We start from the raw sequence: 22,413 nt of genomic DNA, 5'->3' as shown, positions 1-22,413 counted from the left end.
GGAAGGATTCTTAATGAAGTTAAGTTCTTAATGAACTTAATTTTTTTCCTGTTAAAAATTTCCCAGCACTTAACGTAGGACCTAGCACATAGTAGCATTCAAAAACGATATTCCACTGAATTTATTACACACAAACATGAGAACAAGACTATATTAGCCATTCAAATAGCAATGGATGGAGTAGTAAAATCAGTCAGTTTTGGTATTTTTTCCTATTGATTAATTTCATAATGAAGTTAGTAAATATTAGAACCACTGAGGTAAAATAGTTTTCAATGAGTAAGAAAATAAATGAAAAAATAATTGTTCTGAGACATAAGATCAATAGGAACACAATAGACCATTCATATACTTCTCAAATTCAAAAAGAAACCTAATTTCTACCTCAAATTCTACTCTTTGTTCTAGTGTAGCTATACTGTCTGTTGGGCAGGGTGAGAGGGCCTACAAAGGACTAGTACTCATTCAAGATTTTTCCCCATGGCTGGCAGAGAAGACTAGGCTCAAGAAGAAACACAGTCCTGGTTCACTAAGGATATCTAATCCCTATCTACCTTTTTCTAAGGAGACCCTGGATATGGTCTTTACAGCAGAAAGATGAAAAGAAAAAAGCAAAAGTCAAGAAAGCTCAGAAGAGAAGCAATAAAGTACAGAGTTAAGAAATGGACATTTTAAAGCTCAACTTGATGTTACCCAGATCTATAACATGAGGAGGGGACCACACTATGTTCTCATAGATCAACCTGAGTGCGCAGAGAAGAGAAAATGAGTTGAGGTGGATTGAATACATTGTTAAATGAGAAAAAAGTCTTATCAAGAGCATAAATAAAACAAATAATAAAGTACATTAGATCCTTCTGAGAGTGGAATACGAACCCAATTAACTTTAAATCCTAGTCAACCTAGGTGGCAGGCAACCTCCAGGGCTCACTGCTAGGTATAATCTGGAATACAAAGGATTAAGCAGGATTAAAAGAATTCAAACTTGGTTTCTCTAAAGCAAGCAGTACAGATTTGTTAATGTTCAACATTTAAGAACACCAAAACCAAAGGAGACTAAGTGAAAGACGCAACTGTTTAATGCCTAGGTCCTAGGCTGAAAAAGGAGAAAAGAGGTGTGCATGTCTCTGGGAGGTAGGCTGAACCTTAATCTCACCTGTTTACAGTGACTATTGTGTCACTGTTACAGTGACTATTGTAAACTATTTGTTTACAATAGTCTTTGATTGAGTTTATTAATCACACACAAAAAGCTCCTCCCAGCTCAGTAGGCTCAGCATCTGCCTTCCAGCTCAGGTCAGGATCTCATGATCCTGGCATCATGCCCCTCGGTGGGGTCCCTGCTCAGTGGGAAGTCTGATTCTCCCTCTGTCTCTGCCCCTCCCCACAGCTCCTGCTCTCTCTTTTTCTCTCTCTCAAATAAATATTTAAAAAGGAAAAAGAAAAAGCCCCTCCCATCACAAACTGCCCACAGAAGGGAAGACAAAGGGAAGATATAAGAGGAGCTCTGAGCATAATTCAATTAAAATTAGGCCACAATTAAAAGGCCTACGGATTCAAAATTCTCACATTTTTCCTTCAGAGACCAGGCCCTTAGGCCATTCCCAGTTTGATAGTTTGTTTCAGTTATACTCCCCACACAAAAATTATGAGTCATGTAAAATTGTAAAATGCAAAATAGTCAAATTCTGACCAACATTGCTTAGTTCTTGATATTAAGAATCCCATAACTTCTGGGGCTGCTGGGTGGCTCAGCTGGTTAAGGGTCTGCCTTCAGCTCAGGTCATGATCATGGGGTCCAGGGATCAAGTCCCACATGGGGCTCCCTGCTTGGCGGGGAGTCTGCTTTTCCCTCTCCCTCTACCACTCCCCTGCTGGTGCACTCTCTCAAATAAATAAAATCTCGGAAAAAAAATTTTTCTTTAAAAAAATAAAGAATTCCATAATTTCTTATCATATACTTTTCACCTTTATTCTAAGGTCTCAGATCTGGAAGGAGGTGGAAAAGTACTGTGGCATTCAAACTAAGGAGGGCAAAGAAAGAAGGCACTTTTTTTTTTTTTTTTTTTAAAGTAAGCCCTGTGCCCAGTGTGGGGCTTGAACTCACAACCCCAAGATCAAGAGTTACATGCTCTACTTACTAAGCTAGCCAGGGGCTCCAAAGACAGGAACCTTTAAATAAAGAATATCCCCAAACACCAAAACTAAGATTATTTTTTTCAGAATTTCTAAACTCTAACAGCTTTTCTTTGGGTATCAGAAAAAAGCACACACAGTCTCTCTCTCTAGAAGCTGCATTAGCCTTTTTGAAAAAAAAAGCCCCTCTCCCATTAGGAGAGACACTAATAAAATAAAGGAAAAGGTAGACAACTCTACCCAGTGCCTGAAAACAAAGACTAGTAAGTCTGTGTAACCAAACTTAAAATACAGAGTACCTGGAAATAAGAGCAGAAAGAGACAAAAAGTATACATCAAGTCTGAGAGGAAGGAACAGCCAGTCGGCCCTTCTTTCAACACTGCAATCTCCGAATTCCATGGCCAATTCCTGTTACTTGGACCAAGTGGCAGCATGAGAAGGTCTATGAATGAGTCTCGGGGACAGTAGTTTAATGGGTGCAGCCAGGTGGGGACAGGTCTGGAAGCTGCCTGAAGAGCAAGCTCACTGTTCTCATTCAGCCAGCGAATTTTTAGCGGCAGCTTGGGTTCGATAATAGCGGTAGAGAGGTATCCAGAGATTCCCAAGCTAACCCGTGCTGCTGGCTGCTTCTAGCTGTAAGACCTTAAAATTCTTCCAAGGTAAGACAAAGATGAGAATAGCGGGAAACTTCTTCAGAGCAGGTGTTCCTAAGCTATTCCTGTAGTCTTTTCACCTAGAACATGAGGGTGGAATTGGGCGTTTGAAAACAACTTATTTCAGCTTTGTATTGATATTTTCAGTTTTAATTAGTCTACCTAATAAGCAACAGAACATTTTACCACTTTTCCCCAGTCACCTCAGTTCAGCAGAATCAATGAAAATATTTAGACCAAGAAACAGTCTGTGGCTTTTACAAGCTCTCAATTACGTCTTACGTTAGCTGTATTCATTTTACCTTAAAGGAATACAAGTTCAAATACTGTGACCCATGAGAGATAAATGTAAAGATAGGAGGAGAAGGGGACCCAAAGAGCAAAAGCAGAAGAAAAGAAGAATATTGGCTGGATCTCATCACTACAGATTTGAGCCTCTTATCAGACAGTAAGAGATAAGCTCTTTAAACAGTCTGTACATTTCCATTCTTAGTGCTGTTCTTCCTTCCCAAGGTACACGACTGCTCCCCCTCCCTTGGGAGTGGAATCTGCATTTTCCCCAGCTGAGCAAGTCACTTCTCCACTTTCTCATAGCAAACATGGTCCCACATGTACATTTCAAGTTGTGGCAGCACCTCCCTTTCTGCATCATGGTCCTTTCTTGAACTGACTAAGCTTTGAGGCAGGACAAAGAGAATTTTAATAAGCATACTGGGTGCCCTGCTGAGCTTCATCGAAGACAGCTAAAATTCCCAATGGTAAGTATACACCTTTCCTGTACATAGGCTATCCCATTTTGAACAAAATTGCTCAATACAAAATTGAGGGCTCACCTGCAGCAGAGTCTACGTCCTACCAGTCATTGAGATGGCTCTGAAAGAACATCAAGGAAGTTCTAAAAGAATCACTGGTGAATATGAAACTTGCCTCTTTGTGCCTGAGGCCCAATCCATGCATTCACATTCCCAGCCCGTAACATAGTGTTTTGTTTTGTCTACCAGTCTCATCAATAAAGTAAAACAAAAGTTAAGTCCATGGGGCGCCTGGGTGGCTCAGTGGGTTAAAGCCTCTGCCTTCAGCTCAGGTCATGGTCCCAGGGTCCTGGGATCGAGCCCCGCATCGGGCTCTCTGCTTGGCAGAGAGCCTGCTTCCTCCTCTCTCTCTGCCTGCCTCTCTGCCTAGTTGTGATTTCTCTCTGTCAAAGAAATAAAAAAATTAAAAAAAAAAAAAAAGTTAAGTCCTGTGCTTGAGAAGAACTCAATTGTAGCTTCTCCCAACTGCTGGTATAAAAAAGCGCAACATGCCACAGTGACTGGGCACACAAAGATCCCTTGCCTTAGTGTTCAGGAACTTTTCTTCCAAACTGCTTCTGTTAAAGGAGCTGCGGTTTATAAACGATGCCACAGGTACGGGTTCACTGACAGCTGATTTAGTAAATGCTCGTACTGTTAATTCTGCCGATCTTACTCCTACACAGAAAGACACGTGGTCCTGAGGGGCCCAACCACCCACAGATCTCTTCTGCACATCTTTTCACCCTCCAGCACACAGAAATAGAGGGCTACAGCCCAGAAAACACCCAGAGAAAGAGAAAAGGTAGGTTCTTTGAAACATTATGTCTAGAAAACCAGGATCCAGTTTCCTATTTGGATGTAATTCCTAAATTCATGTCTCTCTGAATAATCCAAATAATGATCTAAGCCAAGATGTTTCTCTGAAGTTCCAAATCTATACATCTATACCCCTGGGTATGCTGAAACTTTCAAGTATATGTAAAGACACTTTAAAAAAAAAGGCAATTTGTTTAGAGTGAGCTACCAGGTTACCACAGATCTCAAAAATCTATTTAGTTGTGGTACAATGTTACAGTAATTGCCATTAATGAGTTATTCACGTCTTTCGAGATTGCCCTCTCTGACTCTAGGCTTGGCCATGTGGCTAGCTTTAGCTGATGGAACAACAAAAATAACATAACCAGAGCCTTGAAAGTGCTTATGCACTGACACCTGACCTCTTTTATTTCTCTTTGGAATCCTGAGACTCTATGTGAAGAAGCACGAGTTAACTTTCTGGTGAACAGGTGTAAGGACCTATTTTATATTTTTATACTAGCCAGAGGCTTCCATTGAGGTTAAACAATAACTTTGTTGTTTAACCCTTAAACTGCCCCTGCTCCCCTTCCCGCAGGGGACTTAAAAACAAGTCCCGGAAACCAGCTCCAGGTAACAAAGCCCAGATACAAGGGTGGGTCAGGCCAGGTGGAGACATCCGATCAGTGGGGGCGCCTACTGTCTCCTAGCTACCAAGGTGATGGGCTAGTTTCCATGGCTACTGTGGGGTGAATTGTAATTGAATTAGCCACCTGTGTAAGGCCAGGCCTGACCACATGGCCCTTGCTCTATAAAAGTTAGTCTGGAAAGCAGGGAGGGGTCGTCCTCTGTAAAGGGCGTCCCTGACGGGTCTGTTTGACGGTCGGTCTGATTCTTGATGCTTGGCACGAAATAAAGCTTTGCTTGACCTTCGCTTTGATCAGTCTTGCTCCTTTAATCACGGACCCATTATTGGGGTACCCATTTTGGGGGGGACCTAACACAGGAAGGAGATAAATCATCCCAGCTGAGGCTAAAACCGCCAGATATGTCCAGGAAGCCATCTGTACATTAGTTTTCTATGGCTACCATTAGAAATTACCACAAACTTAATGGCTATAATATAAATTTACTAGCTTTCGCTTCTGCAGGTCAGAAATCCAATCTGCGTCCTCATGGGGCTAAAATCAAGGTGCTGCCAGAGCTGTATTCCTTTCTGGAGGCTCTAGGGGATGATCTATTTCCCTGCTCATTTGGGTTGCTGGCAGAATTTAGTTCCTTGCAATTATAGGATTGAGGTGCTCATTTCCTTGATGATTGTTAGCTGAGGGCCATTCTCATCTTCTACCATTGCATGTCTTTTGACTATCCTTTCTCTTCCCCTTTTAAGGGCTCATCTGATTAGAATGGGGGTCCATACAGATAATTCCTCCCTGCAACTTAAAATCTGTAAGTTCAATCAGATCTGCATAGTTTCTGCTGCCGCAGAAAGTAGTAACATATTCACAGGTTCTAGGAATGAGGATGTGGAGGTCTTTGGCAAGCCATTATTCTGCATACACATCAAGACCATACATATCCAGCCAAGCCATCAACTGACTGCAAACAGCAGCCAAGTCAGCCCAGGCCACATACACTGCATACTGAACCCACAGAATTTCAAGAAAAATATATGCTGGTTTAAGCCAATGAATTTTGGCGTGGTTTAAGAGACAGAAAGAGCTTACTGATGCAATGGCCAACCAGTTTTTAATTTTTTTTTAAAGATTTTATTTTAAAGTTATCTCTATAGCCACTGTGGGGTGCGAACTCACAACCCTGAGATCAAGAGTCGCAGGCTCTACCAACTGAGCCAGCCACACACCCTAAAGCTAATTACCACTTCTGAAGGATCTGTGCAACCCACAGTCTGGTAACATCCATCCTAACCCCTCCTTCTCTGCTCTAGTTCAACAAGCAGCCTACGAGGCCATGGGCCATTTTGTGCTTTCTGAATCATAATACAAAACAATTAAATTAGTGTTGTTTCTTCTTCCAGGCCAGATCTAGAGATTATTGCTGAAATTTAACAAAAGTCAGCCTTATTATCTCAACAGAACCATAGAGGAGCTTTTCGATCCATGTCTAGAAGCCATACATGAAAAAACATATATGCTGGAAGTCTTAGAGAAATATTTGAAAGAGGGGCTGGCCATCTTTGGATAGAGCAAAAGCTGCTGATGGAAGAGGGAAATTTCACTGCTACCCAACCATCTCTTCTTTGCATAAAGACCAATGAGGGCTTTGGGGCATAGCCTCGAAGTAGGGGTCTCTAACCCTTCATTAGCAGCAAATACATTTTCTCAAATGGGCTCTCCCTCAAATCTGCTGATACTTAAAGGTCTGCAGAACTTAAGTAGAAGGAAAATGCAACAGCAAGTTAATGTCCTCTTGGCTCTTTTGGCTGGCTTCCCTGTGCCTGGGTCTTGCCTATTAATTGAATGCTATTCGGATTTCATCTCAAAAACAAATGAGGATGGAGACCAGAGGCCTGCCTTCCCCAGACTGATAAGAGCAGCACAGTGCAATTATACCCAAACAGCTTTGTTTTGGAATGTAATCACCGCCCCAGCCTTCTTCCCAATGGGATGGCAACAGTGTAATTACCTCTTCAGGATTCATTGTTTGGGAATGTAATTCTACAGGGCCCCCTTTCCAGGGGAAAGGAGCTGCAACAAGAATATAGCAGAATTCAGAGCCCCCTCCCCAGCAGCAGTCTTGGGAACTAAACAAATTATTTTTGTTCTCTTTAAAGTAAAGCCAGGGTTTAAATTTCAGTCTGTTTTTTCTACCAACAAGGAGTCACCCATACCCCATGATGGTTCTGTCTGAAAAGTCCCGATCTAGAGCCAGACTGCTTGCATCCCCAATTACCACTCCATCAAGTACTAGCTGTGGTCTTGGGCAAATTACTTAATCCTTCTGTGCCTCAGTGTCCTCATCTCCAAAAATGAGTAGAAACAGGACATTACTAGAATGTGGTGAAGATTAAGTGCATATGTGAGAAGTGCTTAGAATAGTACTTGGCATAAAGTAACTGCCCTTGGGTTTTTTGTTTTGTTTTGTTTTTATTTTTTTATTTTATTCATTTATTTATTTAAAGATTTTATTTATTTTGACAGAGAGAGAGAGATCACAAATAGGCAGAGAGGCAGGCAGAGAGAGAAGGGGGAAGCAGGTTCTCCACTGAGCAGAGAGCCTGACATGGGCCTCGATCCCAGGACCCTGAGACCACGACCAGAGCGGAAGGCAGAGGCTTAACCCACTGAGCCACCCAGGCATCCTGGTTTGTTTTGTTTTAAAAGCACATTCAAAGCCTTTTATGTGGCCATATTCCACAGCCATTACATTTTGCAAATGTGATCTAGTATTAGCTCATGGTCAAATCTAAGTTTGACTTACTACATTCTTTCTTTTCACAGCCCTTTTGCCAGTTCAACATGCAGGGTAATGTTGGATAATTTTAATTTTTATATATTTTTTTTTATATTTGTTGGATAATTTTAAGATCTGCTATAGCACCAACACAACCTCTGACATATTTGCCCAGGTAAAACTTCAACAGGGAGGAAAGACTGTGCATATTTCCATATGAGTCCTTTCATTTATGTTACCAGCCCAAGGGAAACTATAATAAAAAGACTGTGGGAATCCTGCTATTGAAAAAACTACTAAGTTTTACCAAAAGCAATCATTGGCAATACGTCATATTCTGGAGAAAATTCACCTTTCTAGCCAGATTTATTTATGAAAGTGATATATCCTCCTCATATGCTTAAAGTACACCTCACCTTCCTGAACAATTCCCTTGTTCCCACTAGGAAGTTTGACCTTTTACCTCCTGTTCACCTTTCCCTCTGTTCCTTTGTAGCCTAGACTAGTTAAATTCTCTGCTTTGGAGGAAATACTTCTGGCATGTGCTTTGCCAGCCATAAGCCTCAAGAGTAAAAATCATGAGTTTATTGCCAGGCAGGCATTCCCAAAGAATACAGTTCCACTGCTAAAAACAACAGGAGTGAAGCTGGGCCCCTTCTGCCTGGTGCATATAGCTGCAGTGAACTGGGCTTAGGACAAACCAAGGGACTGATCTCAGTAGCCCTGTAATAATGAAAAACTGTTGTTACAGGATAACTATCTGGCTCTGGGGTGAAAATTAACTCCTGGCCAAAAGAACCACCTCCAGGGAGTCTCAACACTCCAGAAGGTCCCAGGTCACCTACCTGCAGGTGCCTCTTTCCATATGGCTTATACCAAGATATCCATGCTTGCTCTCAGCTTCCAGTTGAGTGGCACAAGGACCCTGGGGAAGAGTTGGCCTTGTGGATCAGCAGTTGTTAAAGAAAGGAAATTAACACCCACAGGTTGGCTCTACTTTGGTAAAGAGGGTGAGAGGTGCTGTCTGCCAGCTTCCATGGCATTCCCAGCCAGTTTGGAATAAATGAGGCTGCTTGAGCTCATAAAGAGAAAGAAAAGCTTATGTGAGCTTAGAGTTTTCAAAAGAAGGAGGTGGAAGGTTAGCATGGTTTGTTAGCTACCAGCATTTATACAATCATGTGGGTAAAACTGCTGGAGTAGATGGGACAGCAAAAGGATTGTTCTAAATCTTTCCAGGGGCTGTAGAAGATCTCTAATCTTAAATTTAAGTGGAGATTGTCTGGCTACTGCTTCCACTAGAAAATAAGGGCTCGGACCCCACATTTTAGCTTTTTCTTTCCTCACATCTCCTTTGTAGATTTCTATATTGTACCATTTGTTTTGACATGTTTTGCAAAACATGTCAAAGCACAAAACAACATAATCTAAGAAGAGAGAAGCAAAGGTTCTGGCATTACAGCGAGTACTTAAAATCTGAGGCCATCTACAGTTGGCATCTTCAAAATGACTAGTATTTCTAAGGAGTACACAACCACAGGACTTAAACTTTGAGATCACTCTATGTCTAGGGAAGCCCCAGAATACAGACAACTTGAAGTACAAGTAAACAGCGGGGTCTCAATCCAGATATGCTGACATTAACACTTCTCTTTTTGGGAGAAGGAAGATTAACAGGTGAAAACTTGGTTAAGAAGTTGGGAGAGAGGGGTGCCTGGGTGCCTCAGTCGGTTAAGCGTCTGCCTTCAGCTTGGGTCATGATCCCAGGGTCCTGGGATCAAGTTCCACATCGGGCTCCCTGCTCTGCGGGGAGCCTGGTTCTCCCTCTCCCTCTGTCCCATGGCTCGTGTTCTCTCTCATTCTCTACCTCAAATAAATAAATAAAATATTTAAAAAAAAAAAAGTTAGGAGAGAGGTTATAGGTCAATTCTTCTCACTCTCTGCTGCAGAAATACTGTAAGATACTGAGCTCCCACAGCCAGCTTTCTGTTTATACTTCTAGTCTAGCATTTAGCATAATACCAACTTAGTAGGTGGTAAGCTTTAGAGGGCAGAGATCATGTCTTGTTCATCTGGATACCTAACATTGTACCGTATAAACAATGGAAGTTCAATAAATACTCACTGAATCAAAAATTACATAGAGGGTACTCTGTATATAATTAAGAATTCATTCATACTTCCCCATTATTAACAGCTCCAGATGAAGAAGAGTTAACCAACAGGGTCTCACCAGCACTAATGTATCTTGGGTTCCTGGTATTACCACCTCATCTCTTCCCATGCCTCTGTCTCTGCATTTGTTCCTAGCTCATTGAGTTCTCAAATTTTAAAGTACATCATGATCACCTACAAGACTCTTTAAAACACAAATTCTGGGGGCACCTGGGTGGCTCAGTGGGTTAAGCCTCTGCCTTTGGCTCAGGTCATGATCTCAGGGTCCTGGGATCGAGCCCCACATCGGGCTCTCTGCTCAGCAGGGAGCCTGCTTCCTTCTCTCTCTCTGCCTGCCTCTCTGCCCACTTGTGATCTGTCTCTCTGTCAAATAAATAAATAAAATCTTTTAAAAAAAACAACACACACACAAATTCCGGAGGCCTACAACCAGAGTTTCTGATTCAGTGGGTCTGGGGTAGGACCTAAGGATTTGCATTTATAACACCTCCCCAGGTAATGATGGTACTGGTCCAGGAGCCACACTTTGAGAATCTCATGTTGCCATGGGTAAACAAAAGCAAACACTCGATGTGCGGAGTAGCAGCTCATTTTACCAACACAAGTCCTGGTGGGGGACAGAAAATAGTCTGGCCCATGTGAACTTTGTGACTCCTCTATTCTTCCCGCTTGAGGGACATGACCACAGGCAACAGAGGACACACTAGACTGTTAACTCTCAGGCTACCATTTGTTGGTGCCATAGAACAAAAGGTCTACAGTATTTTCAACTCACTAACCATAGCAAAAGGTGAAAAAGTCCTGCTTGGGACCCAGAAGAGCCCCACTTGGGGAGAACACAGAAAAATCGTGAGAGATCAGCAAGGTTATAATCAATGAGGAGACTGGCATAGCTCTAACTCAGACTGGTCTCCAAAATTTATAACAAAAATCATAATAATGATAATACCTAACATCTACTGAATACTTATATACCAAAAAATACTATTCTAAGTGTTTCATTCATTTAATTTCACTCATTTAACTCGTTCAATCCTTGAAACAATCCTATAAACCAGGAACTATTCTTATGCCCATTTTACATATGAAGAAACTGAGGCTCCCAAAAGGTAAAATAAATTAACAAAGACCACAGTGCTAAGAAGTAGCGGAATAAATATCTGAACCTAGAGAGCGTGGCTCTAGAGCCCAAACTCAAACATGTTGCTATAATGCCTCCCAAGCAAACTATAAATGGCAGCTATCCTCCCCAAACTCCCACTTACTCATCCTCACAGACCCATTTGAAAGAAAAGTGGGGACACAGTCAAAGTGTCTTCAAACTGTACCAAAAGAGATAAATCCTTAGGCCACATTGTATTTGAGCTGCATCCTCCTTAGCTAATCTATCAGAAAGGGCAGTTAAAGTCCCAGGGGAATTATTAAATTTTTAGTAGCAGGGCCAAAACAAAATAGAAAATCAGGCCACTCCCTGGCTAGACTGTCAACTCCCTAAGGGCAGAACCATTTAATTCTTTTGTAAGACCCAAAGTGGCCTGGAAAATGCTAAGCATTTAGAAAAGCGCTACATACACTTCAAAATGACAGTAGAGAGGGGCGCCTGGGTGGCTCAGTGGGTTAAGCCGCTGCCTTCGGCTCAGGTCATGATCTCGGGGTCCTGGGATCGAGTCCCACATCGGGCTCTCTGCTCAGAAGAGCCTGCTTCCCTCTCTCTCTCTCTCTGCCTGCCTCTCTGCCTACTTGTGATCTCTCTCTGTCAAATAAATAAATAAAAAATCTTTAAAAAAAAAAAAAATGACAGTAGAGAAAGGGCACAGGTGGGGAAGCATCAGTGAGTGGGGAAAGATCAAGAGGAAATTTCCTGGGGGAGAGACAGAGGCACAGAAAAACTAAGTCACATAATATAAAAGGGATAGAAAAGTTCATTGACAAAGCCCAGTATTTTCCCCTAGAAAAGCTTAACAGCACAGGCAATTCAGCTTAGAAACTAAGACCCTGGTTCTCAATAAGCACACTTCTCACTAGCAGTGTAAGGAAATGCAGTAAAAGACTGGGGTAGAGAGGACACTAATGCTCCCGTGAATGATGGACCCCAAGTAAGTAAAAGTCCTGGGTGCAGTAAGGTGTCTCTCTCATAAGGCTGGGTGCACTTACTTCTCCGTTTCCCAGGCAACCAAGCCAGCCCCTTATCACCTTCACTTTCATCACTGGAGCAGAATGAAAGGTAATTGGGTTAATTATTAAAGGAGCACTAGCTAGTACTGCCACTACTAATTGTCCATTTGTCTGGGGCTTATAAACAGCCATCTTAATTGATGTTGAATTGGAATGTGTCACTCACTTTATTTGCCCGGGTACTAGGTACCAGAGAGGTATAGGACATGGAGATAAAGGGTCCAGCCATGGAGATAAAGGGTCCAGCCATGGAGATAAATGGTCCAACACCAGAACTATTATTCATTTATGTTCATACCATTTAAGTATATTATGATGGCCCTCAACCATATCACACATACTGTTCATCTTTCCCAGATTTGCCAATTCAAGCAAAGATCTAGTATATTAGGCAATTTGTTGTATTAGAGAGCTATGATACTGGGTTGAGAAATCAGGCTAATTCCTAAAAGTCAGCAAGCCCAGGGTCCCAGATGCCCACCCATATGGCCGAATCAGACCAGACAGGCCTCCTAAAAGTAATTCTCTAAGGTACCAGGGAAATGTGGAATATCTAAAAGGCAAAAGACAACCAAAAATAAAGTTAACGAGGAAAAGAAAAGTCTTACAAAAGAGGTAGCTCTGTCTTACCCACAACTTATAAATGTATTTTCTCTTCCTTATGATTTTTCTAAATAGTATTTTCTTTTCTCTGGCTTATAAGAATACACACATGTAATACACACAAAATAATGTGCTTATCAAATTTTCATATTATTGGTAAGACTTCTTGTCAAAAGTAGGCTATTAGTAGCTATGTTTTTGGGGTATCAAAGTTACACACTTTTTCAACTACACGGGGGGTCAGTGCCCTTAACTCCTGCAATTGTTCAAAGGTCAATTATATATGCTTTCTATTTTTTTTTTTTAAAGATTTTACTTACTTATTTGACAGAGATCATAAGTAAGCAGAGAGGCAGGCAGAGGGGGTGGGGGAAGCAGGCTCCCCGCTGAGCAGAGAGCCCGATGCGGGGTCCAATTCCAGTACCCTGGAATCATGACCTGAGCCGAAGGCAGAGGCCTAACCCTCTGAGCCACCCGAGCGTCCCTGTATATGCTTTCTATAAGAGACCTACTTAGACTGAAAAAAATAAATAGGCTAAAAGTTAAAAGGATAGAAAAAATATATATCACACAATCAACAGGCATAAAAGAGCTGGAGTAGCTATACCAATATAAGAAAAAAAAAGACTTAAAGATAATATTGCTAGAAACAAAGAGACATTTATTATAATGACATTTTATAATGATAAGAGTTAAATTCATCACAAAGGCATAACAACTATAAAAATATATGTACCTAACAACAAGGTCTCAAAATATATAAGGCAAAACCTGACAAAACTAAATGGAGAAATACAAAATTCAGCAATAATAATTAGAAATTTCAATGCCTCAGTCTTAAAGGATAGGCTGTCCTATCCTTATCCTTTAAAGGATGTCCTATCCTTTAAAATTTTAACTTTGGTACAGTTAAAATCAAAGGATTTTGATCAGCAAGGATATACAAAACTTGAACGACACTATCAACCAAGTAGATCTCCCCAACATCTACAGCACACTCCACGCAACAACAGAATACATATTCTACTCAAGTACACAGGTAACATTCTCCAGGACAGACCATGTGCTAAGCCATAAAATGAGTTTCAATAAATTAAGATACCTGAAATCATACACCACGATGATATTAAATAAGAAATCAATAACAGAAGGAAATTTGGGAAAATCACAAATATGTGAAAATTGAAGAACACACTCTTAAACGTCTAGTGGGTCAAAGAGAGAAGAGATTTTTTTTAAGCAAAAAATTAGGATGACTGGGCAATTAGAAAAATTAGGATGACTGGGCACAAAGCCATCTATAGCCCAGGACACTCAACCAGGCCCCAATGACCTGTGGCAAGGAGCAAGAAAATCCTGACCCATTGATTTTAATCAAAACACTAAATTAAGTACATCAGGCCCACATCTGCTGGGAACAGATGCTCATTAGGATGAAAGTCAAAAAGATTAGGCAGGACATATAACTAATAATCTACATTACCCAGGTCTCTATCCCTCAGAAGTTTTTTGCTCTTCCAGTAATTACCAGGAAGATGTGAAATGCCAGGGCTTCTCATTTCACTTTTATGAGCCCTCAAACATGCAGAAAAATACTATAAGCTTATGAACCTTTCAGCAGGTACCCCCTACTTGAACCCAGGCAAAACATGGCACAGAAGATTATGAGTCAGGCAGACAGACCTGGTTTAAAGTTCTAGGTCGGCCTCTTACTATGTTATATCAGGCAAGTGACCTAACTTCTCTGAATGTCAGTTTTCTCCCCTGCAGCAGGGAAATAGATGATCTACTTCACAGGGCTGCCATAACGATTATAGGAAGTAATATATGGGAAAGCACTTAGGACAGCACGTGGCTCATTGTAGGCAGTCATTAACTTTATGTCCTTCTTTACTATCAGTGGCTGTCACTGCACAGAGCTAGAGCTGTCTACTAAAAAGTCAGCAGGGGGAGCTCCCCAGACTTCTCTGTGTTCCCCAGAAATACACCTGGTGGAGTTGCAGTAGCTTTAAATTTACTTATACTACTTTTAGTACAGGTTCAGAATTTGTGTTGCTAAAGAAGGGGCATGACATGGGTTGATGGGTGACTAGAGGCCACCAGGAACCTATAGAACTGTGGGGAAGGCACCAAGATAAAGAGGAAGAGATGAAAATTAACAATCAAAACACTTCTTTACAGTAGCTTCTGTTTTCTATTATCACTCTCAGGATCATGTGCGAGGAAGTGGGCAGAATGGATCTTAATTATCTGCAAATCCATTTTTTGTTGATGACTCTGAATGGCTTTGGCCCATAGGAGACTCATTTGCCAACGTGGTCACACCTCCAGGTCACACCTCCAAGAACTGCCAGGCAAAAAGGCATTCACCTTTCAAAGAGTTTGGCTTTAGGGCACCTGGGTGGCTCAGCTGGTTAAACACCTGCCTTCGGCTCAGGTCATGATCCCAGGATCCTGGGATCAAGACCAGCATCGGGCTCCTTGCTCAGTGGGGAGCTTGCTTCTCCCCTCTGTCCCCTCTCTTTGTTCCTCTCTTTGCCTGTGCTTTCTCTCTCTCTTAAATAAATAAAATCTTTAAAAAAAAAAAAAAAAAAAAGGTTTGTTTGATGTTTGGAGCTAAGAACCAAACAGCCAGATTCAGGTATGGTCAACCATCTAGACTTTGAGCTATAGGAGGACAAGAATCATGCCTCTTATTCACTCTGGTAGCCCAGAACAGTGCCTGGCACATAGCTAAACAAAAAATACCTGTTGAATGTAATTGTTTTGAGACTATCAAAACCTCATTCCAATCATACAAGTGAAACTGCCTTTCTAGGAAAACTGGGAGTGCTTACTGCTAACAGGCCAGTTTGTTTTTCACTCCAAAAGTCGTTATTACAGGAGCTCTATTACATGACTGCAGTAAGTTTAATACAAAGCAAAAATCTGCATCCACTAGAAGGCTCAAAAAAAGGGCTATGACATAATGATTTTCCTCAGCAAGCTCCACTGGGTCATAAAAGGCTATGTCTAGAAACCACTTAAAACAGAGGAATTAGGGATGCCTGGGTGGCTCAGTTGGTTAAGTATCTGTTTTCAGCTCAGGTCATGATCGCAGGGTCCGAGGATCGAGTCTCACATGGGGCTCCCTGCTCAACGGAGAGCCTGCCTCTCCCTCTGCCTGCCATTCCCTCTGTTTGTGTGCTTACCTCTCTCTGACAAATAAAAATCTTAAAAAGTAAGATAAAACAAAATAAAATAAATAGATAAAGAGGAATTAATGCAATTAAGAAAAACCCTGGAAATCAGCCAAGTTCCCTGGGAGCTCTTTCCCTCTTCTAGATTAAGGTCCTGGAAGAAGCATGCTATTTTGATGCTCTGTCTTTTAAAATAACTGTACGGAGGGAGGCAGACTAGGAAACTTTGGAGTCCCACTGCCTGGTTCAGTTCTGGCTCCTCAACTTCTAGCTGTATTACTCTGGACAAGTTAGTATTCTGGGCTCCAGTTTCCTCCATACCCAAACACAGGTACCCAGCCCCCCACCCCCCCCACCCCCCACCCCCGGGCCCTGTCACTTCTTGAAAGTTTGTGTTACACCACTTCAGTTTTACAAAAGACCTACATTAGTACCTTGCTTTCACTAACTAAAGGAAATCTGAAGAGGATTTTCACTCTTATGAAAAAAGTGAAAATAGCATTCAGCATTTGCTTTGCAGCGAGCTGTTAGAGAGGCAGCATGCACTCTGAGCATCAACCTGCCAGAGCTTTGAACTGCGTCTGTGAGCACATCTGTGCTTTATCTCAATTTATTTTGTGCCTCCATTAGCAAGATGCATCGTAAGGTATCAGAAAAGCCTAAGAGACCTTATTTTTTGGGTTTGGGTACACTAAAAATTTTTTCCATATGAATTAATGGTAATTGCTTCATCACTTTGTGCCATTTTGGCTTGCAAAAGGTTCTGTAAGAACACTCCACTTTTGGACAGCAGAGGAAACCTGAATCTACAAATGATGAGGGCCTTTACGAAAAGACCAATAGGCTCTCTATAACATGTATCTTCAGAAAACAGAAGAAACTGGTTTAATTGTGAATGGAAACCATCTGCTAATCTAATTCAAGAGTGAGGTTCTTGAGAATCTAGATTTCCTTGCCCTTGAGATACTTTGCATTCTTTGCTAGAGAACTTTTCTCAGTAGATTTCATATCTGTTAACAACCGCCTGCTGGAACACAACCCCTGTATTCAAAAGTATCCATAAGTTGAAGTGGGCCTTTTGGGGGTCAGACCTCTGGGCATAAAGGAGGAAACAGGAAATGGCGGTAGAGTTCTTAAATCTAAGGAAGAAATAAACATACAGCTGTTCCTAAGCAAAGCTAGATGCCAAGGAAACAGAGATTTTCTAGCAGTAGAGGAACAGGAGGTGCTGTCTGGGGTGATGGAGGCAGATGTCTGGAACACACAGTGGAGAAGAGCTCTGTAGTACTGCCTGGCAGTAAATGATTATCTGCCAGTAAGGAGCTTCCACATGCCATCAGAAACCAAGCACGGGGAGGCACCAAGGCATGGTGTCTGTTCACCCACTAGGGCCAGAGGTCCTCAGACAAGCTCATCAGAGGACCAGATGTAGTCTGCTCCCCCACCAAGGCTGAGCCGACAAAGAGTCTGGTGGCTAGCAGAGAAACCACTGAGGTTTCTAGGACTTCTAGGCCTTGACACTGGGTCAAGGGTAGTCCTGCCTAAGAGTGACCAGAGATCCTGTGGCCTTCTAGCTGTCACAGTAGTTTGGTTAGAAATCACATTCTCCCAGGCTGACAGTGTTACTGCCTCACCCAGATCCCTTCCTCCCTTTACCACCACATAGCCCAGATTTTCTGAAACATAATGTCTTTAAGAAATTTCTAATAGATGCTAATTAAAGACAGACATAAATGTGGATTGATTTTTATACCGATTATGCCTTCACATACATAAATTTAGAGGTTGGCAGTAGAGGTGAGGGGGAAGTGGAAGAAAGAGTGTGAAAGGGAAATAACCTTTGACAGAAAAAAAATAGAATCCTGCTTTGTTTCCTTCTCTAGACACTGCCCAGAAGCAACAACACACACTACATCTGAGAGCCTGGTCACATCATGTAGCTTAGGCCAAAAACATTCGTTGCTAAGCTAGTCAGCCACCATAAAACTGCCTCAACTGGGCTTGTCCAGCCCATTTTCTGTTTCTGAAGTTTCTGAGCCAGCCCTATGGGTCTCTTTTCCTCCTTCTTCCCTGGAAGTTTCCACAGTGTCTGAAAACTCCATCTGCTGGCAGACGAGTGAAGGGTTGAAGAGGTGTGCATTAAACTCCTAATTAAATCACAGGATCTGGTTCATGAGTATCTCACCAACCAAAACATGAACAAGACACCTTTACCATTCAATTAAAAGCATAGCTAGGATCTAATTGTTGGATTAAGAAACAAAGAGTTTAAACAAGTTTTTTAAAAAAAGATGTTTGAAGGAAGTGGGAATGGGCAAGATAAGCCAGGTTTGCTCCATTCTCGTTTCTTGCCTTGAAGTAAAGAACTGGGTACAAAACAGAGTTTTCAGCCAGATGCCAAGATGCCATCACAACAACATAGGTAAAGGAGGGGAAAGCTTTATCTGGCTCCCTGCCCCTTCAACTTTTCAAATTCCAAAGAAACATTTCCTTACCTGCCAGGACCCTGTTAACAGAAGAGTGAGTTGCCAAGCCAGGCTGTCCACGTTCATGAAAAATCCCCGCATAAGGCAAGTACTCAGGCAGCAAGAAACGCCTACAAGAAGGAACCACGTATGAGAAGCCCATGAAACATTACCATAAAACAAAGGAGATATACTATCCATTACCCCCAATAGTCAAGACTAAGGGATCCACTAAACTTAGAATCTACAGAAGCCCGGCACATTATAAAAATTTCTGGAATCTGTCCTTCTGCAGACTTGTATCTCCTTCCTGTCTTTCTTCTGCAGTTTCACAGGGCTTCTAATCTTGAATAGGATACTCCCCAGGCCACTCTTCTATCTCTTTTCATTGTGGTCAATCATCTCCTGTCAAGTCTTTAGGTGGCATGGCTAGATTACAGGCTGACTAAGAAATAATTCCAGATACGGAACCTGAAGTTCAAAAGTAGGTTTAAAAACAAAATCCCAGGCTCTCATAAAGGCTCCCTCATAAAGGCTGACCATCCAGTTCTTACCTTGGAACAAAGCGTCCAAGTGAAGGTGCGGACATCCGGGCATTGCGAGGAGCTCGGTGCCTGGATCTGTCACCATTGTCCCTGGAGAAAACACAAAGACTATGTATAAGAGAGTCACTAAAGCAGAACCAGCCATCAGCCTGAGAGACAAACATCCCCCAAACGAAAATTTCTTTCTTTCTTCCTTATTTATTTATTTATTTATTTATTTGGCAGACAGAGATCTCAAGTAGGCAGAGAGGCAAGCAGAGAGGGGTGGGGAAAGCAAGCTCCCTGGACCAGAAAGGCAAATGCCCAAGGTCACACAACTAGTAAGTGGCTAAGGCAGGATTCAAGGCATAGCTCTACTATACTTGCTCTTTCCACTATACTTCACTGCCTCCTACAAGAAGACTTCACATAGCTTAGTTTTGTTTTGTTTTTTTAAAGATTTTATTTATTCATTTGACAGAGATCACAAGTAGGCAGAGAGGCAGGCAGAGAGAGAGGAAGGGAAGAAGATTCCCTTCTGAGCAGAGAGCCCGACGCGGGGCTCGATCCCAGGACCCCGAGATCATGACCTGAGCCGAGGCAGAGGCTTTAACCCACTGAGCCACCCAGGCACCCCATGGCTTAGTTTCTAAGGCATCAAAGGAACAATAAGCCAAAGGGCACTGCCTGGACAGTGCAGTTAATTAGTTGCTTAACCAACTCCACAAAATAAATGAACCTCTGAAAGCTTGATTTGGTACTTTTTCTGAATTCTCCCTTTGGATTATCTTCAACTTAATGAGATCATCTTTGAACTGGCCCTGGAACCAAAGTTAAGACAATACTTGAGGGCGCCTGGGTGGCTCGGTGGTTTAGGCCGCTGCCTTCGGCTCAGGTCATGATCTCAGGGTCCTGGGATCGAGTCCCGCATCGGGCTCTCTGCTGGGCAGGGAGCCTGCTTCCCTCTCACTCTCTCTGCCTGCCTCTCTGCCTACTTGTATCTCTCTCTGTCAAATAAATAAATAAAATCTTTAAAAAAAAAAAAAAGACAATACTTGAGCTTTCAAATGGAATACTGAGAGCTTTAGAAGCCAGAATGAACGCCTAGGAAGGTTTTTATATCTTAGTGGGACTGGATGCTGAACATTAACAGAGAAATCAACATCAGAGATATTGGAAGCTGATCCATTAAAAGTTGGTACTTGCTCTTTATTTTCCCAAAAGAGAAGGTATACTATTGTTTCCTTAACATATCCTATCCTCTTGACTTGAAACTCTACAGATGAAGGGAGAGGCAAAGGGAGAGAGAAAGAGAGAAACAGAGAGAGAAGGAGAGAGGGAGAGAAAAGAGACTATATGGAAGGTAAAAACGTTATTAAAAATTACAATGAAATCAGAACTTCATGACTAGAACACTGCAGCTCTGGGGAACCCACAAATTGTTATAAGGTCTCAGTAGCCATATGCAAACAGGAAAAGATAAATATCAAACAAGATAGTTCTCAATTAAGCATATTATTATTTTTCAAATATATGTAGCTTCAAATTTTGACCAAAGTACCAATTCACTTTTCTTTCAGATTATTTATTTGACAGAGAGAGACACGGTTAGAGAGGGAACACAAGCATGAGGAGTGGGAGAGGGAGAAGCAGGCTTCCTGTTGAGCAGGGAGCTGGGGGCTCGATCCCAGGACGCTGGGACCATGACCTGAGGCGAAGGCAGATGCTCAAAGACTGAGCCACCCGGGCGCCCCCTTCCCCATATCACCTTAAATGTACAAATGAGGGGTGCTGTGTGGCTCAGTCGGTGGACCATCCAACTCTTGATTTTGGCTCAGGTCATGATCTCAAGGTCGTGAGATCAAGCCTAGAGTCAGACTCCCAGCTCAGTGGGGAGTCTACTTGAGATTCTGGGATTTTCTCTCTCCCTCTACCCCTACCCCTCCCCAGGCTCACTCATGTTCTCTCACTCTCAAATAAACAGATCTTTAAAAAAAAAGTACAGGGATGCCTGGGTGGCTCAGTGGGTTAAAGCCTCTGCCTTCGGCTCAGGTCATGATCTCGGGGTCCTGGGATCGAGCCCCACATCGGGCTCTCTGCTCAGCAGGGAGCCCACTTCCCCCCCTGTCTCTGTCTGCCTCTCTGCCTACTTGTGATCTCTGTCCGTCAAATAAATGAATAAAATCTTTTTAAAATTTTTTAAAAATTTAAAAGTACAAATGAATTTAGGACAGCTTTTCATAACAGCATATTTTACTTATCAACAGGCACTAACAGTATAGTTAATCACCATAAGAAAAGTCAGAAAACATTCTGAAATTAAAAAGGGTCCTAAGCCTCAAAAAGGTTAGAAACTAAGCCAGGGAGACATTTCTGCAAAGAAGACATCCAAATGGCCAACAGACACATGAAAAAGTGCTCAACATCACTGGGCATCAGGGCAATACAAATCAAAACCACAGTGAGATACCACCTAACACCAGTCAGAATGGCTAAAATTAACAAGTCAGGAAACGACAGGTGTTTGCGAGGATGCGGAGAAAGGGGAACCCTCCTACATTGTTGGTGGGAATGCAAGCTGGTGCAGCCACTCTAGGAAACAGCATGGAGGTTCCTCAAAAAGTTGAAAGTAGAGCTACCCTACGACCCAGCAACTGCACTACTGGGTATTTATCCCAAAGGTACAAATGTAGTGATCTGAAGGGGCACGTGCACCCCAATGTTTATAGCAGCAATGTCTATAATAGCCAAACTATGGAAAGAGCCTAGATGTTCATCAACAGATGAATGGATAAAAAAGATGTGCACTCTCTCTCTATGATGTCTTTGTGTCATCACACACACACACACACACACACAGACAGAGAGAGGAATATTATGCAGCTATCAAAAAACCTGAAATCTTGCCATTTGCAATGACATGGATGGAACTAGAGGCTATTATGTAAGTGAAATAAGTCAAGCAGAGAAAGACAATTATCATATGATCTCACTGATATGAGGAATTTGAGAAACAAGACAGAGGACCATAGGGGAAGGGAGGGAAAAATGAAACAAGACGAAACCAGAGAGGGAGACAAAGCATAAGAGACTCTTTTTTTTTTTTTTTTTAAAGATTTTATTTATTTGACAGAGAGAGATCACAAGCAGACAGAGAGGCAGGCAGAGAGAGAGAGAGGGAAGCAGGCTCGCCGCTGAGCAGAGAGCCCGATGTGGGACTCGATCCCAGGACCCTGAGATCATGACCTGAGCCGAAGGCAGCGGCTTAACCCACTGAGCCACCCAGGCGCCCCATAAGAGACTCTTAATCTCAAGAAACAAACTGAGGGTTGCTGGAGTGGAGAGGGGGATGGGGTAGCTAGGTAATGGACACTGAGGAGGGTATGTGCTATGGAGAGCTATGAATTGTGTAAGACTGATGAATCACAGACCTGTACCCCTGAAACAAATATTATATGTTAATAAGACCAAAAAAGAAAGAAAGAAACTAAGCCAGGGAAAG

General features: G+C 42.2%; 1 protein-coding gene across 7 annotated transcripts in view; it reads right to left on the bottom strand.

Annotated features, from left to right (window-relative positions):
* Positions 1–22,413, bottom strand: part of AMBRA1 (autophagy and beclin 1 regulator 1) — a 178,674-nt gene that overhangs the window by 72,923 nt on the left and 83,338 nt on the right. For all 7 annotated transcript variants that reach the window (XM_046015994.1, XM_046015996.1, XM_046015997.1 and 4 more), the window contains 2 exons: positions 18,942–19,022; positions 18,418–18,518 (listed from right to left, as the gene is read on the bottom strand). In XM_046015994.1, coding sequence (XP_045871950.1) covers positions 18,418–18,518; positions 18,942–19,022 — 182 coding nt within the window. The remainder of the gene's footprint in view (positions 1–18,417; positions 18,519–18,941; positions 19,023–22,413) is intronic.

The sequence above is a fragment of the Meles meles genome, chromosome 8 (genome assembly GCF_922984935.1).
Source record: "Meles meles chromosome 8, mMelMel3.1 paternal haplotype, whole genome shotgun sequence".
In the NCBI taxonomy this organism is placed as follows: Eukaryota; Metazoa; Chordata; class Mammalia; order Carnivora; family Mustelidae; genus Meles; species Meles meles.
Note: the sequence above shows the minus strand (reverse complement) of the source record. Positions and strands in the feature narration are given on the sequence as shown.